The 15,184-nt window shown below is 36.1% G+C and overlaps 1 protein-coding gene across 1 annotated transcript; it reads right to left on the reverse strand.

Moving 5' to 3' along the window:
- Nucleotides 1-2,674: 2,674 nt before the first annotated feature.
- On the reverse strand, nucleotides 2,675-7,326 carry LOC121323528 (growth hormone secretagogue receptor type 1-like). The gene is made up of 2 exons (XM_041264637.1): nucleotides 6,410-7,326; nucleotides 2,675-3,126 (listed from the first exon to the last, which is right to left on the reverse strand). The coding sequence occupies exons 1-2, from the start codon at nucleotides 7,320-7,322 to the stop codon at nucleotides 2,822-2,824; spliced, it is 1,218 nt and encodes a 405-aa protein (XP_041120571.1). The 5' UTR covers nucleotides 7,323-7,326; the 3' UTR covers nucleotides 2,675-2,821.
- Nucleotides 7,327-15,184: the final 7,858 nt, after the last annotated feature.

Raw genomic sequence — 15,184 nt, forward strand, 5'->3', positions numbered from 1 at the left:
CACCAGACATGGGGATTAACGTTAGTAGGCTACCATTGATAACTCAATGGACTGAATCGCACCTAAAATTGATTAGCTCATTGGGATTAAAAAAAAAAAAAAACAGCCAGACATTTGAGCTCACAAATAAGATCCACATAAATAGCTGGTTTCACTTTAACAGTTACCATTAGCATAAGCATTAGCATTAATCTTGGACTAATATGTGTAATATTTGGTAGTCTAAGATTAGTGCTAATTGGGGTCTGTGAAACCAAGTTAGTCGTGTGAAGTTAGAGACTAAGCTAGTCTGTTTGTTCAGCTTTGTCGCCTTTTTCTTAATAGTTGCTTACAAATCTGTTTAGTGTGTGTTAGACACATGAAGACTTTGTTCTGTATGTCCTTCATGTCCGTATTTCATAAACCAAGTTATTCTATCACATTGAATGTGTATATTGCAATAAGTGTTTTAAACTTCTAGTACAGCCTTGCAACCCCGTTGCAAATATTATTAATAATATCTATTACAATCTATTATGATTATTATTCATTATCAAAAGGATACAAAAAGGATACGCTCCTTAAAATATATATAGTATATATATATATATATATATATATATATATATATATATATATATATATATATATATATATATATATTATGATTTTAAACCACAAAGTGCACAAGTTTCGCCAAGATTCAATACTACAAAAATAGAATATAATTACAGCATTACTGTTTTTCTTAATTAATTTAAAGTCAAACTCAATGTATCTCGTTAACAGAAGTAATGAACTGTGTTAAAATATGGCCCTACTGTTACATTTTTTTTAAAACTTGCACTTATATTTTTGATCCTTGTGTTTCCCGCAGTAGAGTGTGTGTGTGTGTGTGGGGGGGGGGGGAGGTAATATTATTTCACCTTTAGAAACTAATTAACCGAATCTTCTGATGAGGATACTGCAATTGGAGTTCATTTTGTTCAGTTCATTGTTAATTTATTTGTCCTGAAATTACTCAGGTTGGAGTGGACTAAACCACTGGTTACACTGCAATTTACTGCTGGTTGCCCCTTTCTATGTTCATGATGTTTCCATATTCTCTTCAGTACAGGAGTTGTTAAATCTGAAATATATGAATAAATACATTTAAAAACTGGCCAAGATGTGCTTATATTTGGATAAAATCTTAAAAACACACATACAGGATGAGTCACAGCATGGACAGCGCCAGTTCATGTCCAGGCTGTGCAAAGAGGACGAACTTTGCTGGGGACACAGAGGGTGGCGTGACATTGACTCTGACGCTCTAGGTGACGGAAAACCGATAGGGATTGTGTCTCTTCATTGCGCAACAGTGAACCTTACTGGCCAGACACAGAGCAAATTCAGAATGGATAAGAGGCGGGGCTGGTCTCTGTTCTCCAGGATCGGTAGCCCACCCACTTCTTCTCAGGACTGCTTGGCACAAAAGTGATTCTGGCTTTACGCTTGTGAGATCGGAGGATGTTCACACGTCCTCAAAACGTATGTGCTGTGTGGGGACTGCGGTGAGGAGAAAGATGTATTCAGGACTAGTCTCACCATGCAAGTAGCGATCTGTTGAGATATGGTTATACAATGTAAACAATGACTTGCTTTGCATTGTGTTGAACCCCCCTCCCCCAGGTGCTGTTAAGACAGTGATCAGAAGGATGGGGGTTGTAAGGGAGGTATTGTATTGTGGACTGTTATTGTATATTCATCTAGTTTACGTTTTGCATGACCAGCTTTCATTCTTAATAATAGTCAAATTGGCATGGGTGGTAATTAAAGCCCACACATATTTTAAGAAGCAACTTGCACCACTTTTTGAGCACACACACACATAGTTCTCTGCTTATTGATATGTGTACACATCATAGAGTACACTGTGACTTTGTTTTAATATATAAAGTGTACCAACCCAGTGTATAAAGACAGAAGTATATTGCTGACTTGACCATCATTTCGGCTTGAAGCCATCAGTGCAAGAAAATGCAGTTCAAGTCTTGTAAGTAGGTGGATTCTGTGGTACTAAGTCAAGGCAAATATCTGTTAACTACTATACTTACAAAGTTTATTTCAGTATTTCTAAATTTACCTCTACTGAGCATTTTTCAGTGATGGATTATGTAATTAAAGCCTATCAGAAGCTTCCAATGATTTGTCTATGTTTTCAAAATAGTGAGACTACTCGATTACTTGCACTGCCTGCTTCAACAAGGTCTTGTATGTCATCTATATTTTTTTTAAAAAAGGTCTATCACAATTCCTACACAAAAAATACAAATCTGTACTTGCAAATCAATAATGTTTCGCACATTCTTGCTAAATGATTTTCATTCCCCCAGAGTTCCAAAAGGATGCATGATTTTGGCAATTTTCAGGCACATCAAAGCGAGGATGAAAATCACTTGGCACATGTACCTACTGTCAGTAGTGGTGCAACAAGTTACTGTTTGTTTTACTGATGGACATTTTCAAAATATGTTTCACTGACATCTCTCATACTTACAGCACAATATCTTAAAGCCTAAAATGTAACTTTAAAGAGTCAAAACTTAATTGGTCTCCAATTTATATGGCTTTTTCTTGCACACAAAATCAAATCTTCTTGCAAAAAAGCTGTTCAATCAGGTTGTCATTAATTAGTATCTTGGCCCACTGAATTGAATGGAAAGGCAAGGGCTGGACGTGAACATCCAGTCATATGTTTCAAAGATGAATATTTCTGTACTTGAGAGGCAAGTACGTGTCTTAAGCTGATGTCAGTATCATTAGCCCATGAGTCGCTTGGAGGAGCTCCATTACGAGGTGGTCATGTGCTGACACTCGACTCTGTCCAAACAGGAGTGCTTTCATCCTTCACGGTAGAAGCTGTCCCTCTTGGTGCTTGTTTAAGGCCAAAGAGTTTGCAAGCAGCCACCCGGTACTTCTTGGACATGATATTGTAAAGAATTGGGTTGATGGCTGCGCTTAAGTAGAAGAGGACGAAGGAGACTAAGTTGCAATACTGACTGATCTGAGACATTAACAAAGAGCCAGCCTCTGAAGATTTAGAGAAGAGATACCGTCCAACGTGAAAAGGGAGCCAACAGAGTACAAAGGCGAACACCACCACAGCTGCAAAGAAAGCACAGAAAGATACCACATTACAATGGGAAATGAGCTGAATCGAGACTAATGCTAATTTTTAAAGGAATGAATCTGAAATATTTTGGTTGGTTGTTGAAATAGAAATCAGAGTTGATTCTCAATCTGTTCTGTTTATTGCATGAAATTATATTTCAGAATTGAAAAACCCACCAACAATCGCAAAGAATGGCATTTATTTAGATTCCAGTATACAAAAATCATATAAAAGTGGCTTAAAACAGTAAGCATAGGACCACGTGTAAAGAAGACACATGTGAGAAGTATCTGTACAACCATAGCTTAGCAGGAAGTTCAAATAGTATTTTATTGGTTTCAAAAGGAAGTTATGTTGTTGACTATCAACTACAAGCAATGATGGCTTAAATATATTTGCTCCTCACATTCAACTTGCCTTGATGTAGTTTATGTGTAAGCAGCTAAACATTTATTTTTCTCTTTTTTTTTACTTTGCAAATACAAGTGGTTCAAACTGAAACTACTCAAGTATTATTTTGTGTGATATTTTCTGTGTTTTTCAATTCAGGAGCGATTTACAAAAGCAATTCCTGAACTCAGGTAAAGACAACTCAGTATTTTAATAAATTTCAGTATGATTCATTTTAGATGTCATAAAAAGGTAAATACTTTCTCATCAAACATTTCAAACACTCATTGCTCCAGGACCATCTTTTAAAGCTAGCGGATGAAGTGCATACTGGATCATACCAGTCGACTGAACAGGTGGCCAAACTCAAGACCACACTTCCCCCTGAGTTAACTTGCTGGGAATGGCACCAGGGGAGCTGGTGGGCTGATCAGTGATCAAACACTGTGAGTACAAAAGGAGAGGTATTTGAAGGAATGGTGAAGTCACAAAACCATTGGAGTCAACCCAACTTTCACCAACAACAAAGCCCAGCTAAATTGAATACAACACTATATGCACTTGCACTTTTTTCTTTCATAACTACCCAGCAATATGATATAGAAATACATATATAATAAAACAATAAATTATTTGTAACAATGGAGCACCACTATGGTAATGGTTATTTACTAATGGGCAATGAAAGCGCAACGTCAGCTATTGCTACCTATTTTACCATAGTGGTAATATTTTCAATTTTTGGCATGAGACTTAGACTGACCTGCCCTCTCCAACAAGTCCACACTTGGAACCTGCATTTCCAAAATCTAGAAAAGTGTTGTAAGATGACAGTATGATGACATGAAAATTCTAGAAAAATAATGCTCCATTCGAGAAGTCATTGTAAACATAGCCACTGATTCTACATGTTGGCACAATTAGACCATTCTTAAACATAAGAAGGTCCTGAACCATATACTGTCAACAGAATTTAGTTGAATATAGTTTATATTATTATTATTATTATTATTATTATTATTATTATTATTATTATTATTATTATTATTATTATTAAGACACATGTATTAATTACAATAAAACTCACAAAGTGACGTAAGTAATGATTCAGGGAAAAGGGTATAACATCTGGAGGGTATTTGCAATTGATATAAAGAGTGGCATTTTTAAAATAATAAATAGAAGAGACCAATGTTATGACAACCAAATATTCAACAGTTTAGAGCAACTAAATAGATAGTTAACTGAGCATATATATAATTTGAAAAAAGGAAAACTGCTGTGTACCAAAAGGAGCATAATGTAAAAGAAAAAGGTAATGTAGGTACATATGAAAAAGACAACAAGCCTTTCTTCAGCTAGATGGAAAAAACAGTGTTGTAAACAGGTTGTTGTTTTAAACAGACAGCACTGCCTTTTCCATCCAGCTGAAGAAAGACTTGCAGTCTGAAACATCCTGATATAAAAAACTTTTTATTTTTATTTATTTATTTTTTAATCAATTATTCAAATTTGCATATGTACCTACATTACCTTTTTCTTTTACATTATTATGCTCCTTATGATTAGGTATGCTTGAGACTGAAAATGACTGCCTTAATATTACATGTAGGACTAGTAAGACCATATCAGGACTGTAAAAATGTGGCCTTTATCATTAGTGTTATTTATATTGTGGCCTTAAAGCAGGGTTATACTGTACTTTTTATATTCATTGAACTTGTCATTTTACCTCCCTTTTTGTCGAATGAGAGATGATTCATTGAAATCTCCAGGCAATCAACCACAACTTGTACAGTGGAAATTTAACCCTTAAAGAGCTGAAAGGTAATACTGTGTATAAAGGGAATATGTGTCAACCCATTATTCCAAGACAGAAAAAGTTACCATGGTTCAGTTTCTATGTATTCAACACGCCATACCATAAAAATCACACTCCAGTCAGAATCATATTTTCAGATTTACAGCAAGTAGCTAAATATGAAATTGCACATTCCTAAGTGAGATAAATAAATATGGAATGGTGCCAAACAGCTGATCTGATTTATACAAGTTAATATGTCTTGCAGGGTCTTATTGTACAGGATAAAAATGTAATTTGTTGCAGTTGAGGCAAGAGTTTCTGTCAGCTCAAAGTTTGAGAAATGCTACATGGCATGGTGGATACAATTTAAAACTTCCCTGGGTTTCTTTTTTTATTTATTTCTTTCAGAAAGCAAAACAAATTCCCAAATCCCATTTATGGAAAACTTGGTTGTATTTCTAGAAAAAAGAATCTGCCCACTAATCAACCTGTCTCAAATATGACATTTGGCTAGTAAGACTTTAAAATAGTGTTGTATCTCTAATGCAATTCATGGATCTGACATGTATTCACCTCCCTTTGTTACACAGACAGTACAGCAGATGAAACCAGCATTTCTGGATACACAAAACACGGGTGCATTAACAGTGCTGCCTGTAGCAACAAAGTACTTTTGTTACATTACATACATTTACTTACAACATAATTATATGATCGGAGAAATGACGTATATATTGCTAATGTATAGGTAAGTGCAACTACTAAATATGCGTACTGCAATGCAATACGTATATATATAATAGTATATATATATATATCATATATTATATATATATTATATATATATTATATATATAATATTATATATATACATGAATAACCTAAGTATATTCGTCCCATATAATGTACATGGTTGTTTAATATACTGCAGAATACACGTTATATAGCTATATTTAAAATGAATAATCGTCCGATACTTTAATATTCCTAAATGTGTAAATTGTAATCGTAAAAGCTATCCCATTTAGCGTTATAGGAAAACAAAAAAAAAAACGTTTGAAGCTTCTGCAATGTTTTCTTACCCAGCATTTTCACAGTTTGCTTGCTGCTCTTATCTCTGGATGACATGCTGGGTCCTATGGTCTCTCTTTTTCTCTTCCACAACTTTCTTCCAATAAGGCTATAGAGTACAGTCAAGCAAAAAACCGGCAAGAAGAAAAAGATGCTGGAAACCCACACCATTATAGTAAGGAGGCCAGACCGGATAGCGTAGTCTGTCGCCTTACACTCGTTTGTCTCCCACGGATCAGTACCGTTCTCGTGTTCGACTCCAACCAAAACGAATATGGGACCAGCGCTGACAAATGCCAATATCCAGATAATCAATATTACACCTTTCACTCGACCCTTAGTCACAAACACTTTTGCCCGGAGTGGGAAACATATTGCAAAGTATCTCTCCACGCTAAGAGCTGTTATATTGAGGATTGTGGAGTACGTGCAACTTTCGCTGGTGAACTGGAATACCTTGCAAAGCACGTCCCCAAAATTCCAAGGTCTATAACGCCAGATTCTGTAAAGGTCCAAAGGCATGCAGAGGAATATAAGGAGGTCTGAAAAGGCCATGCTGGATAGGTAGAGATTGGTAGTTGTCCTCATGTCCTTGAATTTGGAGACGATCAACATTGTCATTAAATTCCCTGCAGTTCCAACAATGAAGAGACAGATGCAGGTAGCCGTTATTCCTGTCAAAACTGGGATAGGAAAAAGATTGATTGGGTAGTCAGTATCCCAGTATGATAAGTTGTCCCAATTGTCCATATCAGACCAGCTGCAGTTGTGCGAGCAGTTAACATTTGCCGTCTCGTTTGACATCCTGAGTTTCAAACTCTGTACTCGAGGTATACAGATCCTAAGCCCAGCACAGTACTTCAATGGAGTGCTGATAGTAGCCGAGTCGGTGACTTCGCATTCCGGAATGGGAGGAAAAAACATGAACCTTTGCTTTAAAACTAAGAGTTAACACACATGATTAATTTATATTCTGGAACGGTGAAGGGTTAGGATAAAAAGATTGGATTAACCATGTTGGCAATAAATACAATTCCTTAAAAATGCTAAACGATTCTGCATGTTAACTGAAAAGTTCTAATGTCTCTCGCTAATTGTGGGTGAGTTGTTATAAGTATTTTGGAACATAATACACAAAATGTATTCCATACTTTCCTTTAAAAAAAAAAAGAAAAAAAAAAAAAAAAAAAAAAAAAAAAAAAAAAAAAAAAAAAACAAGAAAATCTCTGCTGACTTGCAAAGTCTGAAAAAAAAAAAAAAAAAAAAAAACACTACTATATGTGTTTGAGCCAGAAAAGTAAATGCACACTGAACACGGTAAATTCTACATTTTGTTCTCATTCATAAAAAAGACAAGAAATCGAAAGAAGTTGAAAACAAAGAGAACAAAAACTGTATGACTCGTCTGACTCCTGACTTGATGTAATCCACTAATAAGCAAATTCAATAAAAAGAAAACGAACGTTTTTATAGTGAAGTGCCTGGTTTTACTGCCACTCTGTCAAGTGCCTTCACCACTACAGCACGGTGGTTTGCATAAAGTTAAACTAACGGGGACGCATGCGTACTATGACATAGAAGCACATTCGCCAATTGCAGTGAGATGAAAAAAAGAACAAAAAGACTAGAATGTTTTATCCACATGAACGCTGGAAAGAGACAGTCAACTTAGGAGATAGCAGACTTACTAAAAAAAACAAAGTATGCAAGTATAGCACACATAATAATAATAATAATAATAATAATAATAATAATAATAATAATAATAATAATAATAATAATAATAACTAAATATTGTGAGCGACATATACCTCAGCACCCTTCAATCTTCAGCACTAAGCTGCAGAAATAATACTTTAGTACAGCTATTTAGCCAACATAGTTTCAGTGTCATAATGAAAATAAATAAAAATAGAAATACGTTTTGGTGTATTAGATTCATTTTCTGCTGGTTTCAGTGAAATTATCCTTTCTATAACGCGATCTTTGGGTTTGTGAAGGAATCTTTTCTAGACCCGTAATATGGGTCTGCAGGGTTGAAAAATAGCAACTACATAACCATTAACTGCCTAAATTACCTTTAGTGTAATTTTAGTAATGGATGATCTAACATTGCATTGGCAACATAACCATCATGGCTGTTGGTTTTATGGTTGTTAAGTTGATGTAGTGTAATGTGATGCCAATTCCTTTTTTTATACTCTGGCAGACGACATGATAAATAAAAGTAGGCACACAGACAAGGTCACTTAGACTGGAACACTAAAATCTTTATTTTAATTATATAAAACGTTGCTGCTGTAATTTACTTAATGTAGTAATTGCGTTGCTTTAAATAAATTCAAGGGGTGGGAAATAGGGCTGCGAGAGGAAGGGGGTGTTTTGCAATTTAGGATTTGAAGCTTGGCCTCTAGAGCAGTGGAGATAGAGAAAAGGACGGGTTGGTCTCCAATCAAGAGAGCCTTCCCTATGTAGTCGAGGCTGGCCCTATCGGCCTCCGGGTTGAAAATATAGAGTCCTCTGACTTCTTGGAGAGTCGTTACAGGCGTTGCCTCGCAACTGGGTCCCAGTTAGCGTTCCAGGTTCGACCCTCAGAGGAGTGTATGGCTCATACGAGGCCTTGACCAAGAAAGAAAGAGAATCTGAAAGAACACAAATAATCATTAGTTATGGGACTCTAGCACTAAGAGTATGAGGGCCACGTCCCAGGAGGATAAAAGAGGAAGTAAGAAAGGGCCTGCTTTCTTGAGGCAAGATATAGCATGTGAGCTGTGAAAGAATAGTGTGGCCGGTGGTCGCTTCCGACCACATTAAGAACCTGTGGAGTTATGGGAAGACAGGGGAAGTGAGAATCACTATCCCCCCCAGAGGGGACTGACACAGAAGTATGCGTCATATAAAAAAAAAAAATGAGGAGGGTTTAAATAGGGTGTCACACCTGGTTCATGCCCCCACCCAAACTTTCACAAAAGTTAACAATATCTATTATTTTTTTTTTTTTTTAAAAAAAGCACTTACTTAATCATCCAGATAATTTCCTATGACTATCTCGGTTAAGGGGATTCCTCATAGCGCTGTCCAGGGTGCTGAAATCTGATGCCAAGTATAAAGGTAGCACTAGACCAAAAACCTGTCTATGACTGTATTTATATCAATGGATATGCAGCACCATAACACAGCCCACTGCATTTATGACACTGTGTTTCTCAGTTTTCAAACAAGACAGCAAATGCTAACTGTGATACATTAATACCTAGGTTTCAACATTGCTTGTCCAGACATGGGGTGTGTTGGTGACCAGTTTTTAAAAACTAAATTTTCACAGCCACATTGCTTAAGAACCAATAACCTGGCAGATGTAGTAATCCACAGTTGAACTTGAATGGAATGAACTTGATTTTCTTTTCTAAGCAACAATGCATTCCTGCTCCACATAATCAGTTTAAGACAGGGAACACATTATTACAACTATAAAGATGACATTTTGCTAATCCGATAAAGGATTACAGACTTTCATAATTGTCTGAACCAAATGTAATTCCATGCCAGAAGCATCGTCTAGACTCTAAAGCTCTGGGCCGCCTGATAATTTTATCATACCATTAAAGTATTCTTTTGAATAATGAGTTTTATAACCTTGGTCTTAGTAATTTAAATGCACAGTTTAGTGAACGAATATTGTCATTATATTATTATTATTATTATTATTATTATTATTATTATTATTATTATTATTATTATTTTCAATGATTTTTGGATTCTGCAAGGGGGATTATAAAGTAAATTGGCAGGTGTACAAAAATACATGTACAGTAGAAACTAATTGTAGACTGGTCGAAATGTTCCAAACTGTCCCTCTGAACACAAAGCCATATGGTCACCTTGGCTGTCAGAGGTATATGTACAGCATGAAACAAATGTAAAATAATATCTAGATGGATTTATGTTTTAAATCATTGACAACCTGACTAATACCGTCCGCAGCGAATGCACGTCTTGACCTTTAACCTGTAAGTATTTCCTGCCCAACTCATGTGACTTGTGTCTCTTGCTGAACAATGATAAAACTAAAGTTATGCATTTTAATAGAAAGAAATACGACAGGTTCTCTTAATGTTGCATTTTTTTTTTTACTTTTAGAGCTAGTAGCAGTTTATAAATATTTAAGTATTTGGCTGGACAGTGCTTTGCCTTTTAAAACCCATATTGATGAAGTTCTATCTAAAGTTAAATCCTGAATTGGTTTTCTCTTTCACAATAAATCATGTTTTACACATTCCGCTAGGTATACTCTAGTCCAAATGTCTGTTCTTCCAATACTGGATTATGGTGATGTTGTCTACAAAATGGCCTTGAAAGCGGCTTTGGGGAAGCTTGATGCTTTATACCATTCTGTTATAAGATTTATAACTAGTGCTTCTTATCTTACACATCAGTGGATATTTATATTTTTGTTAAATGGCCTTCATTGCATACTAGGCAATTGGATCATTGGGTTAGGTTAGTTTATAAAACCCTGATTTGGAAAACACCACTATATCTGCGCAACCTGTTAAAGTTCTCTGCTTCAGTTTACAATTTAAAATCAGATTCATTAATAGATTTGCAGCTGTTTGAATACTTTGGTTAACAACCAGGCCTGATTTGGGCCAGCCCTACCCAATATAAATCTGACTAACTTTGGCCCTTACCATCAGATTGAAGTTGTCAGCACATAAGTTCTAGAGGCACATCATGCCACGATCAAAAGAAATTCCTGAAGACCTCCGGACAAGAGTTGTTGATGTCTATCAGTCTGGAAAGGGTTACAAAGCCATTTCTAAGGATCTGGGGCTCGACCAACCTACAGAGCCATATTGTCCAAATAGAAAAAGTTTGGGACAGTAGTGAGTCTTCCCAGGAGTGGCCGTCCTGCCAAAATCTCTCCAGAGGAAGGCGTAAAATGGTCCAGGAAGTCACAAAGAACCCTAGAACAACATTCAGGTATCTGCAGGTCTCTCCCGCCTTGGCTAAGGTCAGTGTTCGTGACTCCACCATCAGAAAGACACTGGGCAAAAATGGAATTCATGGCAGAGTAGCAAGGTGGAAACAACTGCTCACTAAGAACATGAATGCTTGTCTCAAGTTTACCAAAAAGCACCTGGATGATCCTCAAGAGTTCTGGAACAATGTTCTATGGACAGATGAGTCAAAAGTGGAAATTTTTGGCCAACATGGGCCCCATTGTATCTGGCGAAAACCAAACACTGCATTCCACAGTAAGAACCTCATACAAATGGTCAAGCATGGTGGTGGTAGTGTCATGATTTGGGTATGCTTTGCTTCATCAGGACCTGGACAACTTGCCATCATTGAAGGAACCATGAATTCTGCTCTGTCAGATAAATAAATGAAATAAGTATCAATTTTGTGTTATTTGTTCACTCAGGGTCCCTTTTATCTAATATTAGATTTTGGTTGAAGATCTGATAACATTCAGTGTCAAATATGCAAAAATGCAGAAAATCATACAGGGTGCAAATACTTTTGTATGGCACTGTATGTGTTGTGCTGTTCTCAATTTTTCAGCATCAATAGAACATTTTCTCCTGGCATCAAACTAACAATGCATACTGTTAATCCAAAACTTTAAAAATCCAAATCACAAATAATGTATTAAAACTAAAACCTTAAACAGTGTTACTGTATTGTCCAACATGTTTTTAACAGTTTACCTTTACAGTATCCCCTGAACAAACACCCACTGGGGTAGCTGCAGTAGATAATACAGTAACTTGAATTTTTAATACTTTTTTTATTTGAATAATAATAGTAATGTACTATGATGTATATATGCATCTCCATGTTGTGTGTTGGCTTCAGTTGCAATGGGCCAAACATATTTGATAGACTTTGATCTTCAATTAGTAAACTTCCAGTATTTTCAGAAGGGTTGACAAGTAATGTTGTGTTAGGAATAAAAATCTCTCTCAATTCTTACATATGCTCAAGATCCACATATACTATTGTAAAAGCATAGTAAAGTGTTAAAAATCACCGTAAAGCACATGCAAGCATACTGTATAATGTAACATGCAGTGGGTAGTCATGGTAAAATATGGTCAGCATTTGGCAAAAAAAGGAGGTCAGTTATCACCAGTTAATCCAGCAGTTTAATTTGGGGGTTTAGCAATCTGTGCTGGTGACATACACCTAATAAATTGGCCTGCGAGACAAACAAAATAACTTGTGAGTTTTTCTGTTTACTTATGAAGTTGCTGTCAAGTCTGTAACGAAGGAGAGATGCTCCCCTAAGTGGCGAGAAGACCTCATTACAAGAGAAACAAAATAAAAATAATAAAGAAAGATACATCAGTGTAGTTCTTGATCTGTTTTGAATCAGGGTCTTAATATTTAATATCTCTGAACAAACATTTCACTCTCCTTGGAGAGCAGTGGAAGGGAGGGTACACAGAACATACACCAAACAAATAGGTAAAAACACACAGGAACATAAAACATATTGAAATAACACTTTTTAAGCTGTACTTTGGAATTTAAAGCATCTGACAAAACATTTAATGTACTATTTACTGTTAAACGCATGTTTTATTAAGAGGCATTAGGGATGTTAGCCATAATGTTTACGGTAACTAAAGATTTTAAAAACTATTAAGATACAATGCCTATAGAAAGTCTACACCCCCTTTCAAAATGTTCATCTTTTATTGCCTTATAGCCTGGAATTAAAACACATTGAAATATTTTTTTTTTTCCCCACAACTTCCAAGTGAAAAAAATATTCTAGAAATTTGTGGAAAATTAATTAAAAATAAAAACTTATTGCTTGGTTGGATAAGTGTCCACCCCCCTTGTAATAGCAATCCTAAATTAGTTCAGGTGTAACCAGTCGCCTTCAAAATCACACACCAAGTTAAATGGCCTCCACCTGTGTTAAATTGTAGTGCTTCACATGATTTCAGAATAAATTCAGCAGTTCCTGCCCAGGTTCCCACTGCTGGGTAGTGCATTTTAAAGCAAAGACTCAACCATTAGCACCAAGGCACTTTTAAAAGAACTCCGGGACAAAGTTGTTGAAAGGCACAGATCAGGGGATGGATATAAAAAAAATATCAAAGACCTTAAATGTCCCTTGGAGCATTACAAGACGATTATTAAGAAGTGGAAGGTGTATGCCATCCCTCCAAACTGGATAACCGAGCAAGAAGGTGACTGATCAGAGAGACTACCAAGAGGCCAATTGTAACTTTGCAAGAGCTACAGGCTCTTATGGCCAAGACTGATGAAAGTGTGCATGTGGCAACAATATCCCAAACACTCCACAAATCTGGCCTGTATGGTATGGTGGCAAGAAGGAAGCCATTAGGATAGAAGGGAAAATGAATGGAGCAAAGTACAGAGAAGTCATTGAGGAAAACCTGCTGCCGTCTGCAAGAAAGCTCAAACTGGGATGGAAGTTCACCTTTCAACATGACAACCCAAAGCACACTTCCTAAGCTACAATGGAGTGGCTAAGGAACAAAAAGGTAAATATCCTTGAGTGGCCCAGTCAGAGCCCCGACTTAAATCCAATCGAAAATTCATGTCACGACTTGAAGATTGATGTCCATCAATGCTCCCCAAGGAACTTGACAGAGCTTGAACAGTTTTGTAAAGAAGAATGATCAAATATTGCCAAATCTAGGTGTGCAAAGTTGGTAGAGACCTATCCCAACAGACTCACAGCTGTAATTTCTGCCAAAGGTGCTTCCACCAAGTATTAACTCATGGTGGGTGGAGACTTATCCAATTATGATCTTTCAGTTTTGTATTTTTAATATATAACTTTTTTCCCCTTAACAGTGTGGAGTATGGTGTGTAGATAAGCATGAAACGCTGAGGCACTGACACAACAAAATGTGTAAAAAGTTCAAGTGGGTGTAGAATTTATATAGGCACTGTATCTGAATCATTTTTTTTTTAAATGTTGCTTACAAAACATAAACAAAATTCATGAACACAAATAGCTATAGCTTGTTCATCGTAACTTGAACTAAAAATGCACAGAACCTTCAGCCAGTAGATTCAAACTTACCAGCATATGAAGGGCAAACAAACAGCTAATACCAGAAAATTGTATTTGTGTAAATTAAGTTCAGTGTAAGTTCAATGACAAATGTTTTGACTGGTCTTTTTCAATGGCTTCACATCTTTGAAGAGTATGTAGAAAAAAGACTTGAAACAAATATTGATAATGTATAGTTTATTTAATGTTTTTACACATAATGAAAAAAATAATGCTTTCTATAATAGATTCTGTTTTAAAATATGAAACACATTTCCCCAAATAACATTACTGAATAAGAACAAATATAAACATAAGACTCTTCACATTTGTTTGATAGAAAAAAAACAGTGCAGAGGGCCCTCTTCACAAACTTGAGCCTAGTTATTTCAATTGTATAGCCTATTTTGATGGAAAGTGTACATTTTACACTGTGGTTAAATAAGGCAACACTTTCCTAGAACAGTTTCCATGAATACAAAAGTAATTTGTTCCGTCAAAACATTGCGACGTCAGTGCAGTCAGGTGGCAGGGGAGGGGGGGGGGGGCAGGGGGGAGTGGGGGTGGGGAGGCCCCTCACCCCCCGAGGCCAAACAAAAAGAAGTGACATGAATGAAAGCTTTAAGACGCTTCGATATGACGTGTTGATTAGCGGACGGATTTTCCTTCTAGAAATACAACCAAGTTTTCCATAAATGGGATTTCGAAATTAAAAAAAAAAAAAAAAAAAAAAAAAAAAAAA

Source organism: Polyodon spathula, chromosome 11 (assembly GCF_017654505.1).
Source record: "Polyodon spathula isolate WHYD16114869_AA chromosome 11, ASM1765450v1, whole genome shotgun sequence".
Taxonomy (NCBI): domain Eukaryota; kingdom Metazoa; phylum Chordata; class Actinopteri; order Acipenseriformes; family Polyodontidae; genus Polyodon; species Polyodon spathula.

Excerpts from the sequence above, each read along its gene's own strand:
- LOC121323528 (XM_041264637.1), bottom strand. The coding sequence starts at position 7,322 with ATGTTTTTTCCTCCCATTCCGGAATGCGAAGTCACCGACTCGGCTACT. Across the intron at positions 3,127-6,409 it reads GCAAACTGTGAAAATGCTGG|CTGTGGTGGTGTTCGCCTTT; the intron begins GTAAGAAAACAT and ends CTTTCTTTGCAG.